At 40.8% G+C, this 23,430-nt stretch overlaps 2 protein-coding genes across 4 annotated transcripts in view; one reads left to right on the top strand and one right to left on the bottom strand.

Moving 5' to 3' along the window:
* Positions 1-14,226, bottom strand: part of LOC131952722 (uncharacterized) — a 47,094-nt gene extending 32,868 nt beyond the window's left edge. The window contains exons 1-2 of one of the 3 annotated variants that reach the window (XM_059315522.1): positions 14,045-14,226; positions 827-1,518 (exon numbers count right to left, since the gene is read on the bottom strand). In XM_059315522.1, the coding sequence (XP_059171505.1) occupies positions 827-1,087 (261 nt within the window). In that variant the 5' untranslated portion in view covers positions 1,088-1,518; positions 14,045-14,226. Of the gene's footprint in view, positions 1-826; positions 1,519-3,861; positions 4,072-8,090; positions 8,110-14,044 lie in introns of those variants that run through there. The other 2 variants (XM_059315524.1, XM_059315523.1) reach the window with 2 other exon arrangements.
* Positions 14,227-20,013: 5,787 nt separating this feature from the next.
* LOC131952747 (polypeptide N-acetylgalactosaminyltransferase-like 6) lies at positions 20,014-23,429 on the top strand. Its single transcript, XM_059315565.1, has 2 exons — positions 20,014-20,253; positions 20,816-23,429. The coding sequence occupies exons 1-2, from the start codon at positions 20,134-20,136 to the stop codon at positions 22,616-22,618; spliced, it is 1,923 nt and encodes a 640-aa protein (XP_059171548.1). The 5' UTR covers positions 20,014-20,133; the 3' UTR covers positions 22,619-23,429.
* Position 23,430: the final 1 nt, after the last annotated feature.

Raw genomic sequence — 23,430 nt, 5'->3', positions numbered from 1 at the left:
GTACAGGAGGCTAATCGGTTCAGGTGTGAGAAAATCTGCTAATTAAGTGAGCGTACGCATGGCCTGCTCACACAAACCAGGTAATTTTTTAGGCCATGGGAGATATTGGGGGGGGGGGGGGTAGATTGGGTGAAAACTAGGACTTGTGGTTGTATGCAGTACCAGAAGGCAACTCACGCAGACGAACAAAGAAAAAAGCTAAACATCATTAAACATAAGCAGTGATGGGGTGAAACTAATTAGAATTCTATTCAACAAACATTAGACACAAACACAAACATTAGAGACGTTCAACGAAGCCTAACCATGAACAACGCTAAAGATTGACTTAATTAACAACGATAACGTTAATAACAAAGTTAACCTGACACTCAACTAAAATATTAATCATTTAAACAACAAAGTTAACAAAACGTTAACCGATGGGGGAAGAGGGGGTAGGATGTACTTAAATATAACCAAGTTAACCACGAACACATTTAACCACGAAGAACTTTAACCGCGAAAAAAGTTAAACACGAACAAAGTTAATCGCAAACAAAGTTTAACACGAACAAAATTAACAACGTGAAGTTAAACCTAAATTTAACTACATGGAATTTATAACAAATTTAACTACGAAGAAATTTAACCACGAACAAAGTAAACCACAAAGTTAACCTAAAGGTTAACCACGAAAAAAATGTAACAACGTGAAGTTAACCATAAAGTTAACCACAAGACAAAGTTAACCACGAACAAATTCAACCACATGAAGTTAACCACAAAGTTAACCATAAGACAAAGTTTACCACAAAGTTAACCACAAGACAAAGTTAAACCTTACTTTAATCCTCTGTTCGTGTTCGTCCCTGAGAAAAGAGAAATTTTTCTCCATGTCGTCCAGCTTGGCGGAGTAATCGTTCTGGGCCCGGTCAAACAGCAGCTGCTGGTCCCTGACCCCACAGTCCCGACCCCCCATGTTGGCCTGGTCCTTAGGGCTCAGGTAGATGTTGTACGTGCAGCCCTCGTAGTCAAAGTTGCAGCCCGTGTCCTCAGCGGTGACCAGCCCGAGGGTGAGGTGGACGAGCAGGCAGATGGTCAGCATGGTGCTCACTTACGGCAGGTAGGGGGTGGAGTTAGTGGACATCCATCATGTACCCAGTGGGTCCTTGGTCATCTAGTGGGATAGCTTATCCGAATGGGATAGTTTATCCTAGTTGGCTTGTTTATCCTAGTGGGATAGCTTATCCGAATGGGTGTGAGTATCCTATTGGTATTGTAATCCCTGTAGACTTAATAATCCTCACGTGCGCGTATATCCCAATAAGTTTGATTATCCTAGTGTGTCTAGTTATCCCTGTGGGCTTGATTATCCCACTGGAAGGTTGTGGTCCACACCTGAACTAGATCCCCAGCGAACAGCTCAGACTAACACAAACACCTTTATAAAAATCCTGCTTACGAAGGCCTATAGAAAAACGTCTGCACGGTGAAGGATGAAGCAGGTTTCAATCAATCACACAAATGTAGATCTACCTGCGATTAAAAAAAAATCAAATGATAACATTGCCACATGGCGAAGCGTGTAAAATTGTGTCTGTTGTAAAAATGACAAAAAAAATTAGTTTTAAAGTCACTGAAACAAAACATCTAACAAGGCAACAAAGCGGATCAAATATATCGAACAAAGCAACAAAGCAAATGAAATATATCAAACAAAGCAACAAAGCGGATGAAATATTTTCCCCCCTCACATCTCAGCCAGCCTTCCATTCAGGCAGTTTTTAATTAAACCCGGACAAACAATTAAAAAAAAAACCCAATAGTAATCTTTTTTTTTTTTTTTTTTTTTTTTTTTTTTTTGAGTAATCTAAGCAATAATTTCCAACGTGGGAAGAACGCCACCACCCCGCTCTCAAAGGCCTTGTCTATTGTCTACATTTGTGAGGAAGGGGGTGCCAATGTTTAAAAGAAATGAATTTTTCTGGGATAAAACAGGTTATAAAGATAGAAATAAATGATAAATGATCACTAGGTAAACAAACTAGGTAAAGATTTTCAGAATAGACAATAATATATAACTGGATTAAAGTGCTTTTTGAAAGTAAAAGATTCCTGTTTAGACCAAGCGTTCTATTGGACACTGGGCAGATGAAGAAGAGTTCATGTTTCTTGAAAGGATAGTGTGGTCAGCCGCCTTTACTTTGGGTGGACTCATGGACGTTCTACTTACTTGAACCTGGATTCGAACTCGTGTATTTCGGGTTAGCAGTCTAGCGCTGTATCGCTTGGCCCCTCCGTCCTATAAAGTGCTTATTTTGCAATCTCGGTAAGTTAAGCGGCCAGTGTGGATAAAACAATGTCAAGTAATGGATCTGATTAAGTTTAGTGGTCGGTACATTTAGCTTTATGTTGTCAGGAACATTTTATAAAACAAAACAGAGTACTACAGCACCAGGCACTACAACATCAAGTACTACAACACCAAGTACTACAACACCAAGGACTAGAACATCATGTACTACAACACCAAGCACTACAACATTATGTACTACAACACCAAGTACTACAACACCAAGTATTACAACACAGAGTACTACAACACCAAGTACTACAACACCAAGTACTACAACACCAAGTACTACAACATCAATTACTACAACACCAAGCACTACAATATTAAGTACTACAACACAGAGTACTACAACACCAAGCACTAAAACATCAAGTACTACAACACAGAGTACTACAACACCAAGTACTACAACACCAAATACTACAACATCAATTACTACAACACCAAGGACTAGAACATCATGTACTACAACACCAAGCACTACAACACTGATCACTACAATACCGACTACCTAGCAGCACCGAGGACTACCACACTGAGTACTACAACACCAAGTACTACAATCCCGAGTACTACAACACCAAGTACTACAACATCAATTACTACAACACCAAGGACTAGAACATCATGTACTACAACACCAAGCACTACAACACCAAGTACTACAACACAGAGTACTACAACACCAAGTACTACAACACTGATCACTACAATACCGACTACCTAGCAGCACCGAGGACTACCACATTGAGTACTACAACACCAAGTACTACAATCCCGAGTACTACAACACCAAGTACTACAATCCCGAGTACTACAACACCATGTACTACTAGAGTGTCCACCATCTATAGAAGTAGTGGTAGATTTTTAAAAAATTAAGTGAAGCGTAGTACTAAAAGTTTGGAGACCTCTAGTCTAAGGAGTGGCAAGACTTAATATTTTTTAAAATCCATGTCAATCTAGATTCTAGATTCTAGAATAGCACAAAGTTCTGTCGTCGAAAAATAAAGACTATCCAAGGTTTCATTGAACCGTCGTCAGTTCTATGACCAGACGGCTGGCAGACGACAACTATATAGTTACTTCCATTGTCGGCGTCTAGGTAATTTCCCCTACTATTGTTTGACTAATGAACTCCCCAAACAATATGTTTGTTTAGTTGTTTGTAGCACTATCATGTCCGTTCACTGATTAAGTGCTTGGGATCAGTCAGTTAACTGATTGAGAGCTAAGGTTAAGCTTTATTAAGTCTGATGGTTTGGGTTAGTGCTGGTTTCACCGAGCAAGATTTAGCCGTCATTTACTTTAACAGCCTAACTGGTTCATCTTAGGGACCAGTTTTCGAGATAACGGCATTGACATTAGTATAAAAACAACTCTTTAAAATGACTAATTTTATACATGTCAAGATGCATATCATCACTATACATCGCTAGTAGCGATTGAATCATGCCAGTATCGATACCGTGCACAGACGACTACCAGCAACAAAAACACATGTATGAAAGGTTAACAGTTACCTGGCTAATTATGCTTCAATAAAGCCCTTCTCTGACACGAATTTTAATGTTTGTAAACAAACCGACCATCTTGAGTCTAGAGTTATGTCCCTTTAACAATGTTGTTGAAACCGTCGCGAACAATTTTAATGAGCTGTCTCAAACAGCGGGCTGTCCTCAAAACATTAGTCCGCCATATTTGTTGATAGAGGAAGCTCTGAACGAAGCTGAAGCCACTAGACCGGAACTGTATCCACAAGTTTTAAGCGGTAGATAATCCAGTAATGGATAAGCTTTCGTTCATCATAGATTTAGCTTCCTCTGGATGTTTTAGCGCACTAATGCTGTGAGTTGATTCAACGTTTGCAACTCATTTATGTTATATTATATTCACTGTAGGAAAAATTCCAATATTTTTGCCTTTACTGAAATGATGGCATAAAAAGCGTGATAATGCCTGTCTATATGGACAGAAGTCTGGGATCAAAACGAGGCTGCTATGAAGTAATAACAAATAGGATACGCGGCAGATAGAAAACTGTTGTTGCCATTTGAAATGAAATTGTAATAGCCTCCCACCGGGCCACGGGAGTTACCCCGCTTGAGTTCTCCCCCAGTTTTTGAGTGGTTTAGTTTCACTCGAGAACATTCGAGATGTTTTAACTGTTCGCGGGGTCTATTAGGGTGGGGGGCATTATTATATAGATATTATTCTAGCAGACAAAAGCGGTGAAATGGTCGGCTGAGGTACATTGAAACATTTGATGCTAGCGAGGTTTCTGTAGTTAAAATATTTGGTAGCACTAAAAGTATGAATAGCTTTATCAACAGTGCGGAACTTCAAAAGCCGGTAGCAGTTTAAAAATGTGAACTGTCTAACACTAACAGAGTAAAGTGATTAATATGCGAACAGACCTGTCCTTGAAGAAATGAAGCTGGGTGGTTATTCTTGCATTTAATGGGGTGAAATTCAACATTATTCGACCAGGGGTTGATTAAATATATATATGTGTGTGTGTTTGAATATCATTCAATGACTCTACAATCGAAATAGTAAAACAACAAACGCTTAGGTTGCGGTAGTTAAGTAGAAAATAAAGATGGCGTGATGCAGCATTAATGGTTACTGGCCTTGTTTTCAGCCATACATGTTCTCCATATTTTAGTTGACATAAATCACATACACATTCTCTCGTAGTTCGCATAAATCACATACACATTCTCTTTGGAGTGGAATACTTAATAAACATTCCTTAATAGTTGATGTATAAACCACACTCCGTGCATTGATTAACACGAATACATACAGTCTCTATTAGTTAACAGAAAGACAAGGACATATAAACATTCTCTTTTGGTTGATATACACATTCTTAATGTATTAGTTGATATGCAACACATTCACATGCTCTACTTGTTTACATGGAACACATACATTCTATGTGATATGGAACACATACACATTCTCTGTGACATGGAACATATACATTCTCTGTGATATGGAACACATACACATTCTCTACTAGTTGACATGGAACACATACACATTCTCTACTAGTTGACATGGAACACAATCACATTCTCTACTAGTTGACATGGAACACATACACATTCTCTGTGACATGGAACACAATCACATTCTCTACTAGTTGACATGGAACACATACACATTCTCTACTAGTTGACATGGAACACAATCACATTCTCTGTGACATGGAACACATACACATTCTCTACTAGTTGACATGGAACACATACACATTCTCTACTAGTTGACATGGAACACATACACATTCTCTACTAGTTGACATGGAACACATACACATTCTCTACTAGTTGACATGGAACACAATCACATTCTCTACTAGTTGACAGGGAACACAATCACATTCTCCATGCATTTGCTGACATGGAACACATCCGGCCAAGGACATGCTGGTGAACATGTCGAGATAATTGGAAGAGAAAGTCGAAGTTGTCGGCACTTGGCGAGAGATGAAACGTTAAGGGAGATCATTCAGTTCATCATGCGAGACAGGTGGTGTTGGGGGGGGGGGGGGCTCATCTATTTAGTAGTTGAGTACATGCTTTAAGTTGACGTGAGGAGAAGTTTGGCGGGAAACATTTAGAGATGTGATCTGATAGATCCGTCTGATACATACGGCAATTAGATAATAACGTACTGCGCATGTCCGTGTCCTCATGTATTACAGCATTACTTCCCTTACAATTTACTTTACGTCATTTCTCATCAGTGTAATTTCCTTTAGCACTAGGGTTACTGTCCTTTATTTTGAGCACCAATTCCCTTTATCCACAGCATCATTTCCCTTACAATTAAGTTGAATTAACTTTACGTCATTCCCCATCAGTGTAGCTTCCCTCAGAGAAGTTACTGCCCTTTATATCGAGCATTAATTCCCTTTATCCACAGCATTACTTCCCTTAGCACTACTTAAAACCCACACTGACCTTTCACCCTTCCATCAGTGTCTCCCCCCTCAGCAGAAAAATTAGTTTCTGAAAAGAATGTTAACATATTGTATTATATTTTTGACATGCAAAATGTTAAAAAATAATCCATCACAGTGGTATGAATTTACGAGATGCCATTAACCTCCCCCCCCCCCATACGAAATGTGTAGAACGTTCTCGCAGCATTAATATAATTTTAAAACCCTGGCAACGCAGTATCAGGTTGCCATCTTGGTGTTGGGCAATTACGGCTAGTTAGTTTTTTTCACTTCTCACTCTACCACGTGATGTACCAAATTTATTTTCTTTTAATTTTAGTTGAACACCTTTTAAATTGACGAAACATTTACATTGGCTAAAATGTTATACTTTACTGCGTTTCCGGCAACTAACCTTGTTTTATTAAAAAATCTAACAAACAACAAAAACGGACGAATGAGTGAAAAATCCCTGGGACTTGTCAAATCAGAAACTGATTTTAAAAAAAAACCCACTGATCATAATATTACCTTCTACTGATGTAGTCTGTATGGCCATATCTAAATCTCGTAAGGCATATATCTGATCCATCGAGATCTTTCTAACTAGTATTGTTCTATATTTAGAAGCGTCACGTGATACAAATTATTCTGGCGTTGGTTCAAGTGCTTCATTTGAATTTATCCCAGAGAATTAGCCGGCATGTCTCCGTCAGCTGCCGGCAAGTAGACTACATCAGATGCCGGCTTTTTGTCCCGGCACTTCACCGAACAGTGCACGTGGTACAAATCCATTCCCACTCCCCCCCTACCTCCCTTCTTCACCGGTGTGACCATTGTGTTTTAGTTGCAATTCGTAAATTCTTTAAACGCTTGAGCTCACAATAGACAATAGGAAACTAGGCGCTGTTTCAGAGAGCTATAGCCCCGTCATCTGATCGGGCTCAAGTTTTAAGGTTAGTTCAGTACAGGCTAAGTTAGGTTAGTCTAGGGCACATAGTTAGCCTAGAGCACTTAGTTAGCCTCAGACACACCCTTAACCTAGAACTTATATAGTTAGCATAAGAGACAATGTTAACCTAGGACGCACCTCTAAATCCTTCACACCTGAGAGTAGTTCGCCTCTACCCCACTCCCCCACCACCACCCCAAAATGACAATACCCGTTTGTCCAAAAAAAAAAGCCACCCTTACCCTTTCCCTTCAGTCTGATATTCACACTGTAAGGTTAAAATTAAATCATCACCACATCAATTCTCCCTCGCTCACATCTATTTGTGGACACGACACGACATCTCCACATCACAACAAACCGCAACATCATATAGACATGTACAGAGGGACATTCTCACACCCAGATCGCCGCAGTGATCCGTAAATTTCCACCAAGTTTTTACAAACAGCCCGGCCAATTTCTCACAATGTTATTTAATATTCTAAAAAATTGTATTCAACAATTTACAAAACTTTAGGTGGTCAAAAAACTGGTTAAATTTTCTAACACGAATCTACCGTCAATGAAGCAAAACAATGAAAAATTTGAAAGTCTAATAGCTGCCCGCATTTCATTACAACACATCAGCCAACAGGTGGCGCTATGGAGCTGACTCAGTCGTCTGCTGTTTGGTTTTATGTTGTACACTATTGTTCGTGGCCGTGTCTGCCATGTTAATTTTAGAAAAATTCTGGTTATAAAATAATTTTACATTACCGCCTGTGTTCACTTAAGTGAGTCTATGTTTTCAACGACAAACAGAACTCGCCTGCCTTGACCTGCAAACAGTTGCCTTGACCTACCTGAAGTTTTTAACAACTCACAGAATGATTGTTTATATAGCCTTGACATAAATAGTTGCCAAATTTTTAAAAATGAAACATCAAAACTAGGAGAGCAAGTGGCTGGTCTAGCGGGTGTGATGTGTCGAATCAAATCTTGAATAGGAGTTTCCTAACATCGGAAACTTGCTGGGTGAGACGATGAAAGGAAAACAAGTTAATAAAAAGTCTAGTGACAATTTAAGCGCAATTTCCTTATGTTATCCATAACAATTTTAAATCGTGATAAATCATATATTAAGCAAATAAATAATGCAACACAGTTTTAATAATTCAAAACAAAATAGAAATCAGTATGGAAATTGCGCTAAAAAAAGACAACTATATTAACCTATATCAACGGAAATAGTTTTATTTTAACGAGTAGGCCTACACGATCCTCAGTTTAAACATCATCCTAGGCCTACACGATGCTCGGTTTAAAATATATTTAAAAAAATTTTGTGACCGAACGAAAGGATATTTTTGAAAACTTTCTTCGGCAATATTGTTCTAAATTATGGCAGGAATCGATTGGTAAATATTTCAGGTCGCTAAGTGGTCTGGTTGACGAGATATGGGCCAAAAACTGCATTTTTTTCGAGGTTTTTGGCTTTTCCGGGAAATCCAGGAAGGAATTCCGGGAATTTTTTTGGCCACAATCATCCTCGGAACTTGCTTAACATATTTGCTTTGGAACTAGTCCTCGATATTGCTTCGTTGAGGAGGAGATACGACTTAAAGCTGCGGACACACATCCATTCATTCATTCATCCATCCAGAAATGACGAGTTAATAATCGCAATTGTCCGTATGGAAATTGCGCTAAAAAACGTCACAGAAAATGCCATAGGAAAAAGTCACATGTCAATTCGTTTACAGTATTTAATTTTTATGTATTGAGTGGATAAAAGTCGGATTATTTTTGTAAACCATATTATCTATACAAGTTTTAAAAATATGTTACTAAAAACACCACATTTATAAACTCGTTACATTTTTCAATTCCCACAAGGTAAAACGAAATATTTCTAAAACATTTTTGTGACTTTTTCCTGTCACCTTATTTCTGTGAATAATGCCCAATAATTGTTTTCTTTGTGAATTTCTTCTACGACTTTTTTTCCAAGCAAAAACTCTGACTTTCTTTCTATGACTTTTTCTAGCAAAAACAGACATTTTTCTAGCAAAAACTGAATTATTTGCTATTAGAAAAAACAAAATATTTCCTAGCAAAAACTGACTTTTGTTTCTGTGAATTTTTCTCGCATACTGTGAGACATGAGACATGAAACCATTATAGATCAGTGCACGTGTTTTAAACCAAACCCCAGCTTGCCCCGGGGGTAACTGAGTTACGTTATCTTTGTCTATAACATTCGTACCTCCATTCTTTTAAACAGTAATTTTTATATATCTGTACACATTCTGGATTCGTCTTTAAATATTCAATCAAAGAAACTTCCGATAAGAAAAAATAAGCGGTTACATGAATCAGTTGCATTATCAAGTAGCTACATATAGACTGTTTATTGCTGATAGGTGGCAATATAAATATATTGAGATGGAACTATTATGTTTGTGTTGACGTCCAAGGGGTGGGGGTGGGGGGGGGGGGTGATTTGGATTCGGTCAGGTAGCAGACATGGGACCAGGAACTACATTTTTTAAAATGACGTCATCAGTGGATGACACCCCCCCCCCCTCCCCCCATCGGCCCGTAGGGAATGTAAACAAAACTAGAGTAGCCTGTCTTGAAACACTCTATGATGTAAACTTCAGAGAGATTCAGATCATGTAGAAAGTCGGTACAGATCACAATTCTGTTTCCGTTTTAAAAAGAGATGAGACTAACACGAACGTGCTTTACAAATATCGCGTGTTCGGGTATTGTGTAGCTATGTGTGTTGTTCACGCATGCCCCAAACATGTCACTCGACATTTGGTGTGTTGGGTTGTGTGTAGCTAGGTGTGTTGTTCACGCATGCCCCAAACATGTCACTCGACATTTGGTGTGTTGGGTTGTGTGTAGCTAGGTGTGTTGTTCACGCATGCACCAAACATGTCACTCGACATTTGGTGTCGTGTTGGGTTGTGTGTAGCTAGGTGTGTTGTTCACGCATGCACCAAACATGTCACTCAACATTTGGTGTCGTGTTGGGTTGTGTGTAGCTAGGTGTGTTGTTCAGGCATGCCCCAAACATGTCACTCGACATTTGGTGTGTTGGGTTGTGTGTAGCTAGGTGTGTTGTTCAGGCATGCCCCAAACATGTCACTCGACATTTGGTGTGTTGGGTTGTGTGTAGCTAGGTGTGTTGTTCACGCATGCACCAAACATGTCACTCAACATTTGGTGTCGTGTTGGGTTGTGTGTAGCTAGGTGTGTTGTTCACGCATGCACCAAACATGTCACTCAACATTTGGTGTCGTGTTGGGTTGTGTGTAGCTAGGTGTGTTGTTCACGCATGCCCCAAACATGTCACTCGACATTTGGTGTGTTGGGTTGTGTGTAGCTAGGTGTGTTAGGTTGTGTGTAGCTAGGTGTGTTGTTCACGCATGCACCAAACATGTCACTCAACATTTGGTGTCGTGTTGGGTTGTGTGTAGCTAGGTGTGTTGTTCACGCATGCCCCAAACATGTCACTCGACATTTGGTGTGTTGGGTTGTGTGTAGCTAGGTGTGTTAGGTTGTGTGTAGCTAGGTGTGTTGTTCATGCATGCCCCAAACATGTCACTCGACATTTGGTGTCGTGTTGGGACACGACAAATATTTACTGACGACAGGAAAATGTAAGTCTTACAGTACACTGTAAGGCTCGGGTTTCACGTGATTTATTCGTGAGATGTTGGTGAGTGATGAGCGGGGGGGGGGGGATGTTAGTGAGTGATGAGTAGTGGAGAGGGATGTTGGGTTGGGGGGGGGGGTGTGATTTGTGATGTTGGATTAATCTGACGGAATTTATGATGGCTGAAGAAGGGGGGGGGGGGATAGTTTTCTGGTGTTATTATTGCTGTTGTGGTGTGGGGTGTGGTGTTTTGGTATGTAAAAATGACAACATAAGCCTAACGTAATGAGCACATATGGCGCAACATGTATCAACTAGAAAATCGACGCGAGTACACACGTGACAATGAGATTACGTGTAGCTACTGAAATACACGTACGACTACGAATTCAGTACTAGTACCGCCACGAATACGATTACCGAAATTGTAATAGTTCAAATACGATAACGATTACCAACAATAAAACAGGTATTCGATTACCAATAATATAACGCGTATGACCAATTCGATTAACAAAATTATACATGTACTAATACGAATACGATTACCAATAATGATACAAGTACCAATATGAATACGATTACAAGCAAAACTACGTGCGAGTAGTTTTACCTTCGGGGAATGTGGGGGAGGGGGGGAGGGTGGGGGGGCGGACTAAATTTTCCGGGGAGTTGGAGGACAAAGTGTATATTTTCTATATAAGTTCCATTTCGTTAGGGGTGGGGGACTTTCTTCTGATGGGGGGGGGGGGGGGACTTTCTTCTGATGGGGGGGGGGGGGGGGACTTTCTTCTGATTGGGGGGGGGGGGGGGGGGGGGGGGGGGAAGAGATGCCTGGAAGAAACTGTGACACCACGTGACAACTCACGCGCAAACACGCGGAGAATCTCTGACTGATGGAGTCAGGTATCACACAGGTAACCATCACACGACATGCCCAAACCTCACCTGCTGACCTCAGCTTGACCTTGTCAACTATTGACGTCTTGTACAGCGGTCATTGACCTCCAATCTCAATGAATGAGCTATACGTAAACGTAAACCAATCAACCTTTTTTTGTTTAGAGTTATCATCTTTCGTTTAGCAGGGTTTTTTTTCGTAACCAGAACAATGTTTTTTGTTTGACGTTCGTTTGGTCCAAGATAGACCATGGACATAAGGGAGGGATGGGTAGGGTGGAGGGAATAGACTATTGGCACCGAGATGGTATTAGACATCAGGATGGTAGGAGGCAGCAATACATGATGGTGGTTATGGACAACATGATATCATGATGGTGTAGGACAAGTTATCATGATGGTATGTGACAAAACGACATCATGATGGTATGGGACAACATGACATCATGATCGTTTGGGACAACAAAATATCATGATGGTATGAGGCAACAAAACATAATGATGGTATGATGATGGTATGAGACAACAAAACATCATGATGGTATGGATAACAAAACATCTTGATGGTATGACACAATATGACATCATGATAGTATGAAACAATATGACATCATGATGCCAGCAGACGACAGCAGATGAAACGATGCGAGCAAACGACATGACCTAGCAACTATTGTTTATTTTGTCTAGCCCGACTCGACGTAACATCCGCTACTAATCGTCTGCTAATTCAAGCTTTACTCATTAACGTTCGTTAAAACACATTTTAATTGATTTTTTTAGCGCACGTGAAGCGGCGATGCCAACCGGCAGCTGTAAATAAATATCTTACCTGGCCATGTCCAGGTATTTCTATCCACATCCGAGTTACGGGCCTTTTATCCCAAATGTTGCTCAGCGTTTAATTAAGACAATGACGTTTTAATGGGTGTTTATATAAAACTCAAATATCGTTTGCCGAGTTAAAAAGACATCTGAAATCTGAACCCCCAGCTAACATTAACACAAACACCTCATTACCCGCTAACATGTTCATCAAACACCAGACACCAGTAAGGTGCCAGACTATACATACATATTAAATACATACATACATATTATAGCCTGTGGTTCTGCTTGCTGCCAATGTGTGATCAGAATACACAAACATAACATGATGGAAGAAAAATAGGCAAAACTATAAATACGGAATTTAAAAAAAAAATTAATGTAATTCACATTTTGCCTCGCTTTCTTTTAAAGAGGAATAGATTTAAAACTTTTTGTAAGATACTTTGCTAAAACAAATATCGTTTGCAAAGGTTGGGGGAGGAGGGTGGATTTTTCCAGACGATATTTGAAAAATGGGTTTTGATAAAAACTTACAAACATTTCTCCGTATCTCCTGTATGTGAGTGGAGCAAGGTAGTTTCTACATATGGTTTGAGGTTAAAGTATCGTTTGATCGTAATCTCTAAACACAGCTTTAAAAAATCCAAAATTTTAATCTCTAAACACAGCTTTAAACAATCCAAAATTACTTGATTGGGGTTAGTCGGTTAAAACATCATAGAATAGTTAGGGTTAGATAGGTCGGGTGTACTAGGTTTGTGTCTAGTTTGGTAAGTAGGTTTGTGTCTAGTTTGGATAAGTAGGTTTGTGTATAGTTTGGTAAATAGGTTTGTGTCTAGTTTGGTAAGTAGGTTTGTGTTTAGTTTGTAAGTAGGTTTGTGTCTAGTTTGGTAAATAGGTTTGTATCTAGTTTGGTAAGTAGGTTTGTGTTTAGTTTGTAAGAAGGTTTGTGTTTAGTTTGTAAGTAGGTTTATATCTAGTTTGGTAATTAGGTTTGTATCTAGTTTGGTAAGTAGGTTTATATCTAGTTTGGTAAGTAGGTTTATATCTAGTTTGGTAAGTAGGTTTATATCTAGTTTGGTAAGTAGGTTTATATCTAGTTTGTAAGTAGGTTTATATCTAGTTTGGTAAATAGGTTTATATCTAGTTTGGTAAGTAGGTGTGTTGTTTGTGGTTAGTTGTAGTGTCATTTCATCTTAGATGAGAGTTAGGTGTATGCCTGTTAGTGTCACGTTTAGTTTATCTATAGGTTAGCCGGTGATGTCAAGTTAGGGTAACTGTTAGTTAAGGGAGACCGAACTTATAGAATGAACTTGGGGAAATGAGATATTGATTAGTATCGATGAAATAGGGAACCAATGTCTGAAAAAGAAGTAAAATAAAAATATATATTTTTTTTTATGTTGTGATGTAACTTACTGTTTGTTATAAAAAAAAATCCGTTCAGAAAAAGTTTAGCTCCTTTATGAACAAAACAGAACACACACGTTCATCTGACGTATCACGCGAGATCGACTGACGTAACGAAACAAGTGAAGATAATCCAAAGCGAATAAGTCGCCGTACTGGGCTGAATCGGCAGCTTGCAGCTCTGCGCCGCAGGGGCGGTAACTCGATAACATGGCAACGCGGGTCGGTGTCGCGCGGAAATGTTGACACCCTCTTGTCTCCCTTGGCTGGCTAAAACTTGATGCGTTGGAGATGAATATCAATAGGTGAGATGGTGCGGATGTGAGGATGTGCTAATGTGGGGGGGGGGGGGGGGGTGTGGGGATGTGCTAATGTGGGGGTGTGCTAATGTGGGTGTGTGTGGGAGTGTGCTAATGTGGGGGTGTGTGGGGATGTGCTAATGTGGGGGTGTGCTAATGTGGGTGTGTGTGGGGGATGTGCTAATGTGGGGGTGTGCTAATGTGGGTGTGTGTGGGAGTGTGCTAATGTGGGTGTGTGTGGGGGATGTGCTAATGTGGGGGTGTGCTAATGTGGGAGTGTGCTAATGTGGGGGTGTGCTAATGTAAGTATGTGTAGGGGCTAATGTGGGGATGTGTGGGTATGTTTGTGCTAATCTGGAGATGTCTAGGGACGTGCTAATGTGGGGAAGTGTGGGGATGTTCTAATGGGATGTGAGGGAATGTATGTGCTAATTTAAAGATGTGTGGGTATTTTGTTTTGTTTGTCAGTATGTGTGTGATTAGATGTGGATGTATGCGGGCCTATATGTATGTGTGTTTAACAATCTATGATTTTGAATTGAATGTACAATTTTCTTCCTCTGCTAAAATTTCTGTTTGTTGTACAGCGGTAAAATTGTCATACAATTTTTTTACCGTAAAAGTTCGCTTGTAATAAATTGGTGGGCCCTTTTTTTACTTTCTCGTATATACGAAGTATAGAGAAAGTCTTGTAATCGTGCAAAAAAAAAATCGAGATTTTTACAAATCTCGACGTTTCACACCTCACTGATACGGAAAAACATAATTTTGCAATCTTGTCCGTATGTCTGTGTGTCTGTCTGTGTGTCTGTCTGTGTGTCTGTCTGTCCGTGTGTAAACACGATAACTTGAGTACCGTTACAGCTAGGTTGATGAAATTTCATATATAAGTATTTAATCAAAATCGTAGATCCGTATCAACTTTTGAGCGATTTCCGATAACCGGAAGTGGCACTTTTCCTACTTTGAATTTTTCAAAAGCCTATAACTTGAGTACTATTTCAGATAGATAAATGAAATTTCATATGTAAGTAAAAGATCTAATTCTCTACCTTCTATTAAATTTTGAGTCATTTCCGTTTACTGGAAGTAGTACTTTACGCTACTTCCGATTTCTCAAAAAACTAATGTAAATTTTAAAAGTAATAATAATATTGCGCACTATTATGCGCTTTTTTATTTCGCGTTCACTTGGTGTGCAATTAATTTGTCTACGAGATTTTATTCTATTTTTAAAACTTTAAGTATTTAAAATGGATTAAAAATCATGTCTATAGCCCGAGTTCCCATCCCCTGTTATTTTATATAAGAATATTCGAGAAAGTTTAGGGGAGATCACTCCCGGTTTATTTTTACATCTGACTCTTTGACCCTTTTCCTGTTAGTTACCCTGTGACCTTGGCCTAGTTACCCACTACACTGACACAGTTACCCCGACCCAGTTACCCATTACCTTGTGACCTTGACAGTTATTATGTTACCATAAAACAGGTACAATTTTACTCCGGCCAGGCATTTTAATAAACTTAGAGGTCAATTTTGTTCATTGCCTGAACATTTTTTTTTCTGTTGGATTGGTGGTCTACCCAAGAACCACTGGTACACCCCCCCCTCCACACAAGAACCACTGATACACCACCATACAATTTGATAACCACTATTACATCACAACTCCACATGAGAACCACTGGTTTATCACCACACCACATAATAACCACCATTATACCACCACTCCATATATAGAACCACCATTATTATACTTCCATTCCATATAAGAACCACTATTATACCACCACTCCACGTTTAGCGTGAGCAAACAGATGTTGCAGCAATTGACATTCAACTCACCCTTTAGTCATGTTGGTGTCTGCTTTATGGTCTGATAGCTTCATTTCCATGGTCTACAACAGAGCCATATTAAAAGCATAGTCTGCAGGTATTTATCTTAATCCTAATCTTGCCCCTAATCTTTTGCTGCTAACCTTTTTCCCTTAACCTTTTGTCTCCCACTCCTGCCTGTTGTCCCTATCCTTGCCCCTACCCTCTTGGCTATAAACCATGATCTAACCTTGTCCCTAACCTTCTCCCTAACCTTGCCCTAAATCTATATGGGTAAATAATCGAATGCAACACACTAATGAATCTGACCAAATGGTAAGTGTGTGCAGTCAAGCACGACGCTGAAGTCAGTGTTGTCAGTTAACATCCAATCACCGGGAACCATGACTCAACCAATAGCTATCAATCATCACTAAAGAAGATATCCCCCAAACAAGTTTCTAACACGTCAGCCTCTGTCAACTTTTGTTTCGTGCAGTCAACAGTCTCGCCCCATGACTTAAGTCAACAGTAGCAAGTCTCGAGACGTGACTTAAATCAACAGTAGCAAATCTTGCCGTGTCCCGCAAAGTCTCGCGAAATGCCAGAACTTGAAAGTTGGTCCACATGGGTCAAGTTTTGTTTGCAGACTAGTCACGTGACAGGGGAGGAAACAGACTGTCTGATTCTTGAAAGTTAAAACACGCAGAGTTCACTAAGGGCAGAGTTTCTTCCAGGCAAAGCCCCCCGAAAAAATTTTACCGCCCCCCCCCCCCCCCGAACGAAATGAAATTTACATAATTTATATAGAAAATATATACTTTTAACAGTGTCCGCCCCCCCCCCCCCCCCCGAAAATTTCAAGTGTCCCCCCCCCCCCCGGAGAAAAAAGTCTGGAAGAAACACTGACTGAGGGACATAGCGACGCCAGACAGTCGATAAAATGAAAGAAAAACATAAAACGAATTCATTCAAAAATGGGAAATATAATTTTCATGCCATTCGAAGTACTCTAAACAGTCGTTTAATTTTTAGTTTTGTTTTATTCGCAAGCTGTATAGGGGCATATGTATTGACCTTAATGTATCTAAGACCTAACTATGTGTTAATTATAAAGTGGTCAGTTAGACTATCAGGGCTTTAGATTTATAGCCCAAAACCAACCTGGTAATTTCCAAAAACATATTGAATTTTTTTTCCCTTTGTTAATAGCCCCATGATACGTTCTTCAAATTGCTTTTGAAAAACAATGACATCAAGAAAGATAACCATGTATATTTTATAAAAACAAAATTATTCTTTATTACTTCCCTTCTAATCGATCTTTTTTTACTTTCTCGTATATACGAAGTATAGAGAAAGTATTGTAATCGTGCACAAAAATCACTTGAAATTTTAACAATTTTCACCGTATTACACCTCAGTCCTTCATCACATCCGAAGTATAGAGGACTTATTTTAATCGGGCAAAAATTATCAATCCAGATTTATCAAAATTAAGAGGTTTTATGCGTAATCCAGTCTGAAAAACTGGGCTTTGCAATTCTGTCCGTATGTCTGTGTGTCTGTGTGTCTGTCCGTGTGTAAACACGATTACTTGAGTACCGTTATAGCTAGGTTGATGAAATTTCATATATAAGTATTTTATCAAAATCGTAGATCCGTATCAACTTTTGAGCGATTTCCGATAGCCGGAAGTGGTACTTTTCCTACTTTGAATTTTTCAAAAGCCTATAACTTGAGTACTATTTCAGATAGATAAATGAAATTTCACATGTAAGTAAAAGATCTAATTCTCTACCTTCTGTTAAATTTTGAGTAATTTCCGTTGACCGGAAGTAGTAATTTACGCTACTTCCGATTTCTCAAAAAACTAATGTAAATTTTTAAAGTACTAATAATATTGCGCGCTATTGTGCACTTTTTTATTTGGCGTTCACTAGTTCACTTGGCGTGCAATTATTTTGTCTACGAGATTTTATTCTATTTTTAAAACTTTAAGTATTTAAAATGTATTAAAAATCATGTCAATAGCCCGAGTTCCCATCCCCTGTTGTTTTATATAAGAATATTCGAGAAAGTTTAGGGGAGCTCACTCCCGGTTTATTTAAAAATATACTCCGTCGTGGTAATATGTGTAGCCTACTGCGCTAGAGTGTGTTGATGGTTCTGTGTAAATTACAAGCTGTCCCAAACAAAACTCGGGTCACCTACAGTTGAGTCAACTCGGGAAACCTCGGACAACTTGTGTTGTTGGAGTTAGGTTACCGATGTGGAAATGTGCGACTAGATATTAATTTAGGATTAACTAATTAACTCAACAGTGTCTAATTATATCCCCCTCCCTCCACCCCTCCCCTCGGGATTGTACGTACAAGGGTGGTCTACCTGGATTAGTATAGGAGAAAAACATTTTTTATTCGTCTAACAGTTTTGACCAGTGATTCTCAAACTAATTGGTGTAAATTGGACACTAATAGGTATATTTTTCAGGGAATGTCACTCTAGTTTATAGCCACTTAGACCTATCTTATTAATCACAATAATGGTATCAGTTACTTTATACTTTATAAGCTAATTTTACTAAGACGTAATTTATTATACGAGCTGACCCGCGTCGTAAGCATACGCCGCTATTTAGATGTTTTATTTTCTACTTTTCAGTAGCTCATAATGTGCGCATTCGACACTACCAATGCTGCCACTGAAAAAAATAATTTTAAAACACTATCGGTAGCTCGAGAAGGACGATTATCCTCACCCTCCTTCCATCCTGTTTTAAGGGTCAGGGCTCAGGGTTGAGACCCAAAGAATCCGTTAGACCCATCTGCTATATGGGTCGGGGCTCTGTTTTAAGGGTCGGGTCTCAGGGTTGAGACCCAAAGAATCCGTTAGACCCATCTGTTATATGGGTCAGGGCTCTGTTTTAAGGGTCGGGGCTCTGGGTTGAGATCCAAAGAATCCGTTAGACCCATCTGTTATATGGGTCGGGTCTCTGTTTTAAGGGTCGGGGCTCTGGGTTGAGACCCAAAATTCCATGTTCGACCCATCTGTTATATGGGTCGGGTCTCTGTTTTAAGGTTCGGGGCTCAGGGTTGAGACCCACCGAAGCCACGTGAGATCCATCTGTTACAATTGATTCAAACCGTTCCGGCTAATCCTTTCTTTGCAAATCCCTTAAGCTCATCGATTAACTTCCAGCGTTTACTGGCCACAGTGGTGGTGGTGGTAGTTGGGGTGGGGGGGGGTTGTCATAGTCCAGCGAGTGGACGAGATAAAGCACTCCACCCCCCCCCCCCCCCCCCCAGAGATCTACCAATGACCATCAGGTCTGAACTTTGCCCCCCCCCCCCCCCTTACCCACACTCCGTAAATATCAAATAATAAACAGCGTGTATGTTTATGAGGAGACCAGATAACTTATCACTAGTGGCGTCACTTAGTTTTTAGTTTTGTTGTTTTATGTGTGGCACGTGTAGACATGGTCCAGTGTGCCGCAAGACATTTTTAAAAATTTAATAAACGTGTGACAAATATGTGACACACGTGTTAAACTTGTGATAAATATGGGACAATTGGGATTGACATTAGGGACTTTGTAAAATTTATGTTTGTTATGTCCTGCTGTTCCCACTCGGATTCGAACCGCACCAACACAACTGTGATGCCGACTGCCGCGGGGCAGCCACAACTGTGACTACATAAACAATTTTACAACGACCGTCTATTTGGTCGAGTGTCTATAACTATTGTTGAGAGGGAAAAATGTATTTTACACTACGCTTGTTGGAACATGCTAGGAAAAGGCGGTGGGGTGGGTGAGTAGGAGGGGGATTAAGGACCAGCTGTCATTTTAGTTCGCCCCAGCTTCTCAAGTCTGCTGTAACAGTTATAGGTGTGAAATGTGCAGACGATGGAAACAATGTAAAAACATTTTCACTTTTATTTTGTTTGGAATGTGCTCGTGATTCGGACTTGAAAATGAGGTTTCGTTTGTTGTCTAAACGCCGTTTTTTACTACTGGTTGGCGTGCTGGTGCTGTATTTACTGAGTGTTTTATTGGTGCTTCACCGGACCGTCACATTTATGGAACACTCAAAGGTATTAAACGTTTTTTATTCTTTAAAATTAACCTGCGCAGTTCCCAAACCTACGGTAGGCAAACACAACCCGTGGGCAGTGGTTCTTAATCTGGGTTCAATTGAACCGGGCGTGTTTTGGGGCTAGATATCAAATAGTGAATGATGTCCGGTTAATTAGTTATGACATCATAAGGACACTTGTAGCGCCCCAACGGTCCTTCAAAACTAGAGTAGGGCCTACAGATTATTAGATCATAGGCCTGAGATACATCAGGTAAATATCAAAGAGGTTCAAACAGCATCTGCTGACCTACTTCTGATCTACTCAGTGGTTCAGTTCTACGCCTACGTCTAATTGAGCAGATTTGTATGCACTGTTTATTTTTATCTAACGAAAAGAAAATATTTTTGACATTGTAAATATACATTCAGTAATCCCCCAGTAGTACCTCACAAAATCAAATGCTCACTCAGACAGGGAATTAGTCCCAGCTGGTCGCACCTGCTTGTTACCCCCCCCCCCCTTCCCTCATAACCTGTATACACCATTTTAACTCCCCCCTCCCACTATATTTCCACAGATGATTGAACAGGAGACAGCATTGCTCCCTGTTTTAGTGACGTCACTACGTCAAGATGTAGATAACTTCAGTCACGTGATATTGGGCAGTACGTCCTTGAACCTGACATTCGATAATGATTTAGATCAAATCAGACCTCCGCTCCAGTTCTACAACAACACAGAGATCCAAGATGGCGGCCAACAGACGTGGGAGAAAGTGGACTGGAACGATTACGATTTGATGGCCAGAGAGGCCACGCGTCAGGGCCCGGGAGAGCACGGCCAGGGCTTCCCCACCTCACGGCTCCAAGAGCCGGAGAAGAAGCTGTGCGAAGAGCTGCGGGCCAAGTACAAGTTTAACGCCTTCGCCAGTGACCGGATCGCATTTGACCGGTCGATTGGCGACATCCGGACAGACGTCTGCAAGAAAAAACTCTTCATCAAAAACATCCCAGAAAACTCCGTCAGCATCATATCCATCTTCTACAACGAGAAGAACTCCACGCTGATTCGAACCATTCACAGTTTGGTCAACCGGTCACCTAAGAAGCTTCTCCGGGAGATCATTCTTGTGGACGACTGTAGCTCAGACGAGGAGTTAAAGGCACCATTGGACGCCTACCTGCAGACAAACTTCCCGGCTGTTCGACTCATCAGGAACAAGGACAGGATTGGCCTCATTAAAAGCAGGATCGTTGGGGCAGACGCTTCCACCGGAAGTTTCCTACTCTTCTTAGACGCCCACACGGAAGTCAACTACAACTACCTGCCTGCTATGCTGGAGCCAATCGTCATGGACTACCGAACTGTCGTCTGCCCAATGATAGATATCATCTCGGATGAGAACCACATGATCCGGCCTCTAATAGAGAGGGAGAGGGGGGCGTTTGACTGGAGCATGTCCTACCAGCGCCTGCCGGTGTTCCAGGAGGACCAGAGTGAGCCCCACCCCGTCCCCACCATGGTGGGCTGTGCCATGGCCATTAGCAGACAGTGGTGGGAGGAGCTAGGCAAGTACGACTCAGGGCTGGACATCTGGGGCGGGGAGCAGTACGAGATCTCCTTCAAGTCGTGGCAGTGTGGGGGTAAGGTCGTGGACGCGCCCTGCTCCCGGGTGGCGCACCTCTTCCGTAAACTTCCCTACGCGTCGTTGCTGATGGATAAAAAAATTGACGACAGGAACCTGCTGCGCGTTGCCTCGGTATGGATGGATGAGTACAAGGAGTACCTGGTGCAGCGGCGGCCCGTCATGAAGACCATTGACCCTGGGGATCTGACGGAACAACGGGCCGTCAGGGAGCGACTCAAGTGCAAGTCTTTTGACTGGTACATGCACGAGGTGGCGCCTGATATCCTGCACTTCTTCCCGCCAATTGACCCACCCATCATGGCGTCTGGTCGTCTGATGAGCAAACACAACAGCGACCTCTGTGTCGTCACTAAAACCCAAGGATTTAATCTAGATCTGTGCAACAAAAGTGTTGCCGGGCGATACGAATACGACTGGCGATTACATATCCGGACCTACGGACAGTGTTTCGCCAATCCGGGAGGCCGTTACATCTTCATGTACACATGTCTGGTGTTCGAGCACCGACTGACGCAGGGGTTCGTCTGGAACCAAACATCCGGTAAAATCGTCAACGTCTTCACACACAGCTGCATAGACTACGACCCCGCTACACTTGATCTACTGATGGCGCCGTGTAACGCTAGCTCCCCCACTCAGAGCTGGACGTTTGACCACTTCAACGCTACTCTAGTGGACAATACCTGGGAGGCGAACAAAGCCTCCCTCGGACTCAATGCCACCAATGTATAAGTCCCCGACCGAATCTTTCATCAGGGATTTGTTTGCGTGAGTGTCCTGTTGCCACTACCGATAGTAGGCCTACTTAGGGAGAGTTCACCGAAATCGGAAATGTTCATACCGGAAGTAGCCAACTTATGGAAGGCTGTCTTTATGGTGATTCATGTGTGGGGAATAATGAATGCTGTCAGGATAATCGTGTTGTGAGGGTAGGAATGTTGTGTATGTAGAGATGTGACTGAGGGTAGGAATGTTGTGTGTAGGGCTATTGTGAGGCTCAGATTTTATGATGATAAGGGCACATTAGTGCTATAACTGAATCCTTGTGTGTTAGGTTTGCTAAAAATCTGTATACTTTACTGAAGCTATTTTTGTATTAAATGTAGCAAATGAAGTATAGTTTTTATATAAGAGTCTCCAGAAATTGCTGAAGTAAATGATTTGACTATGAATGTATGATGACCTTAACAAAGAATGTTGTATTCAGTTGTCTTAATATGTTAGGCCTGGCCTAATTTGAACTGCTGCAACAGCGTAAAAATGATCACATTTTGCAGTTAATGTTTTTTTCTTCTTAAATTAACATATTGTTAATTAAGTCAGGAACTCAATCTAAAAAAATAAAGAAGTGCATAGTATTAGCTAAATACCCCCATCCATTGGACAAGTCTGGCCTAAAAAAAAAACGCCGTGGACCTGCCAACCCCATCAAGAGACATATAGACTATAGACAAGTCTAAAATAACATCAATGACAGCAAAGAGAAAGAGTACAAATATTTCTGGTCCAAACTTGACCCATTTTCTTCTATACATTCTACAGCC

Source organism: Physella acuta, unplaced genomic scaffold, assembly GCF_028476545.2.
Source record: "Physella acuta isolate Inbredline_101_S28 unplaced genomic scaffold, ASM2847654v3 ptg000890l, whole genome shotgun sequence".
NCBI lineage: Eukaryota > Metazoa > Mollusca > Gastropoda > Physidae > Physella > Physella acuta.
This window is presented reverse-complemented; position numbering and strand designations above follow the sequence as displayed.

Coding starts and splice junctions, on each gene's coding strand:
- LOC131952747 (XM_059315565.1), top strand. CDS start 20,134: ATGAGGTTTCGTTTGTTGTCTAAACGCCGTTTTTTACTACTGGTTGGC. Junction 20,254..20,815: donor CATTTATGGAACACTCAAAG/GTATTAAACGTT, acceptor ATATTTCCACAG/ATGATTGAACAGGAGACAGC.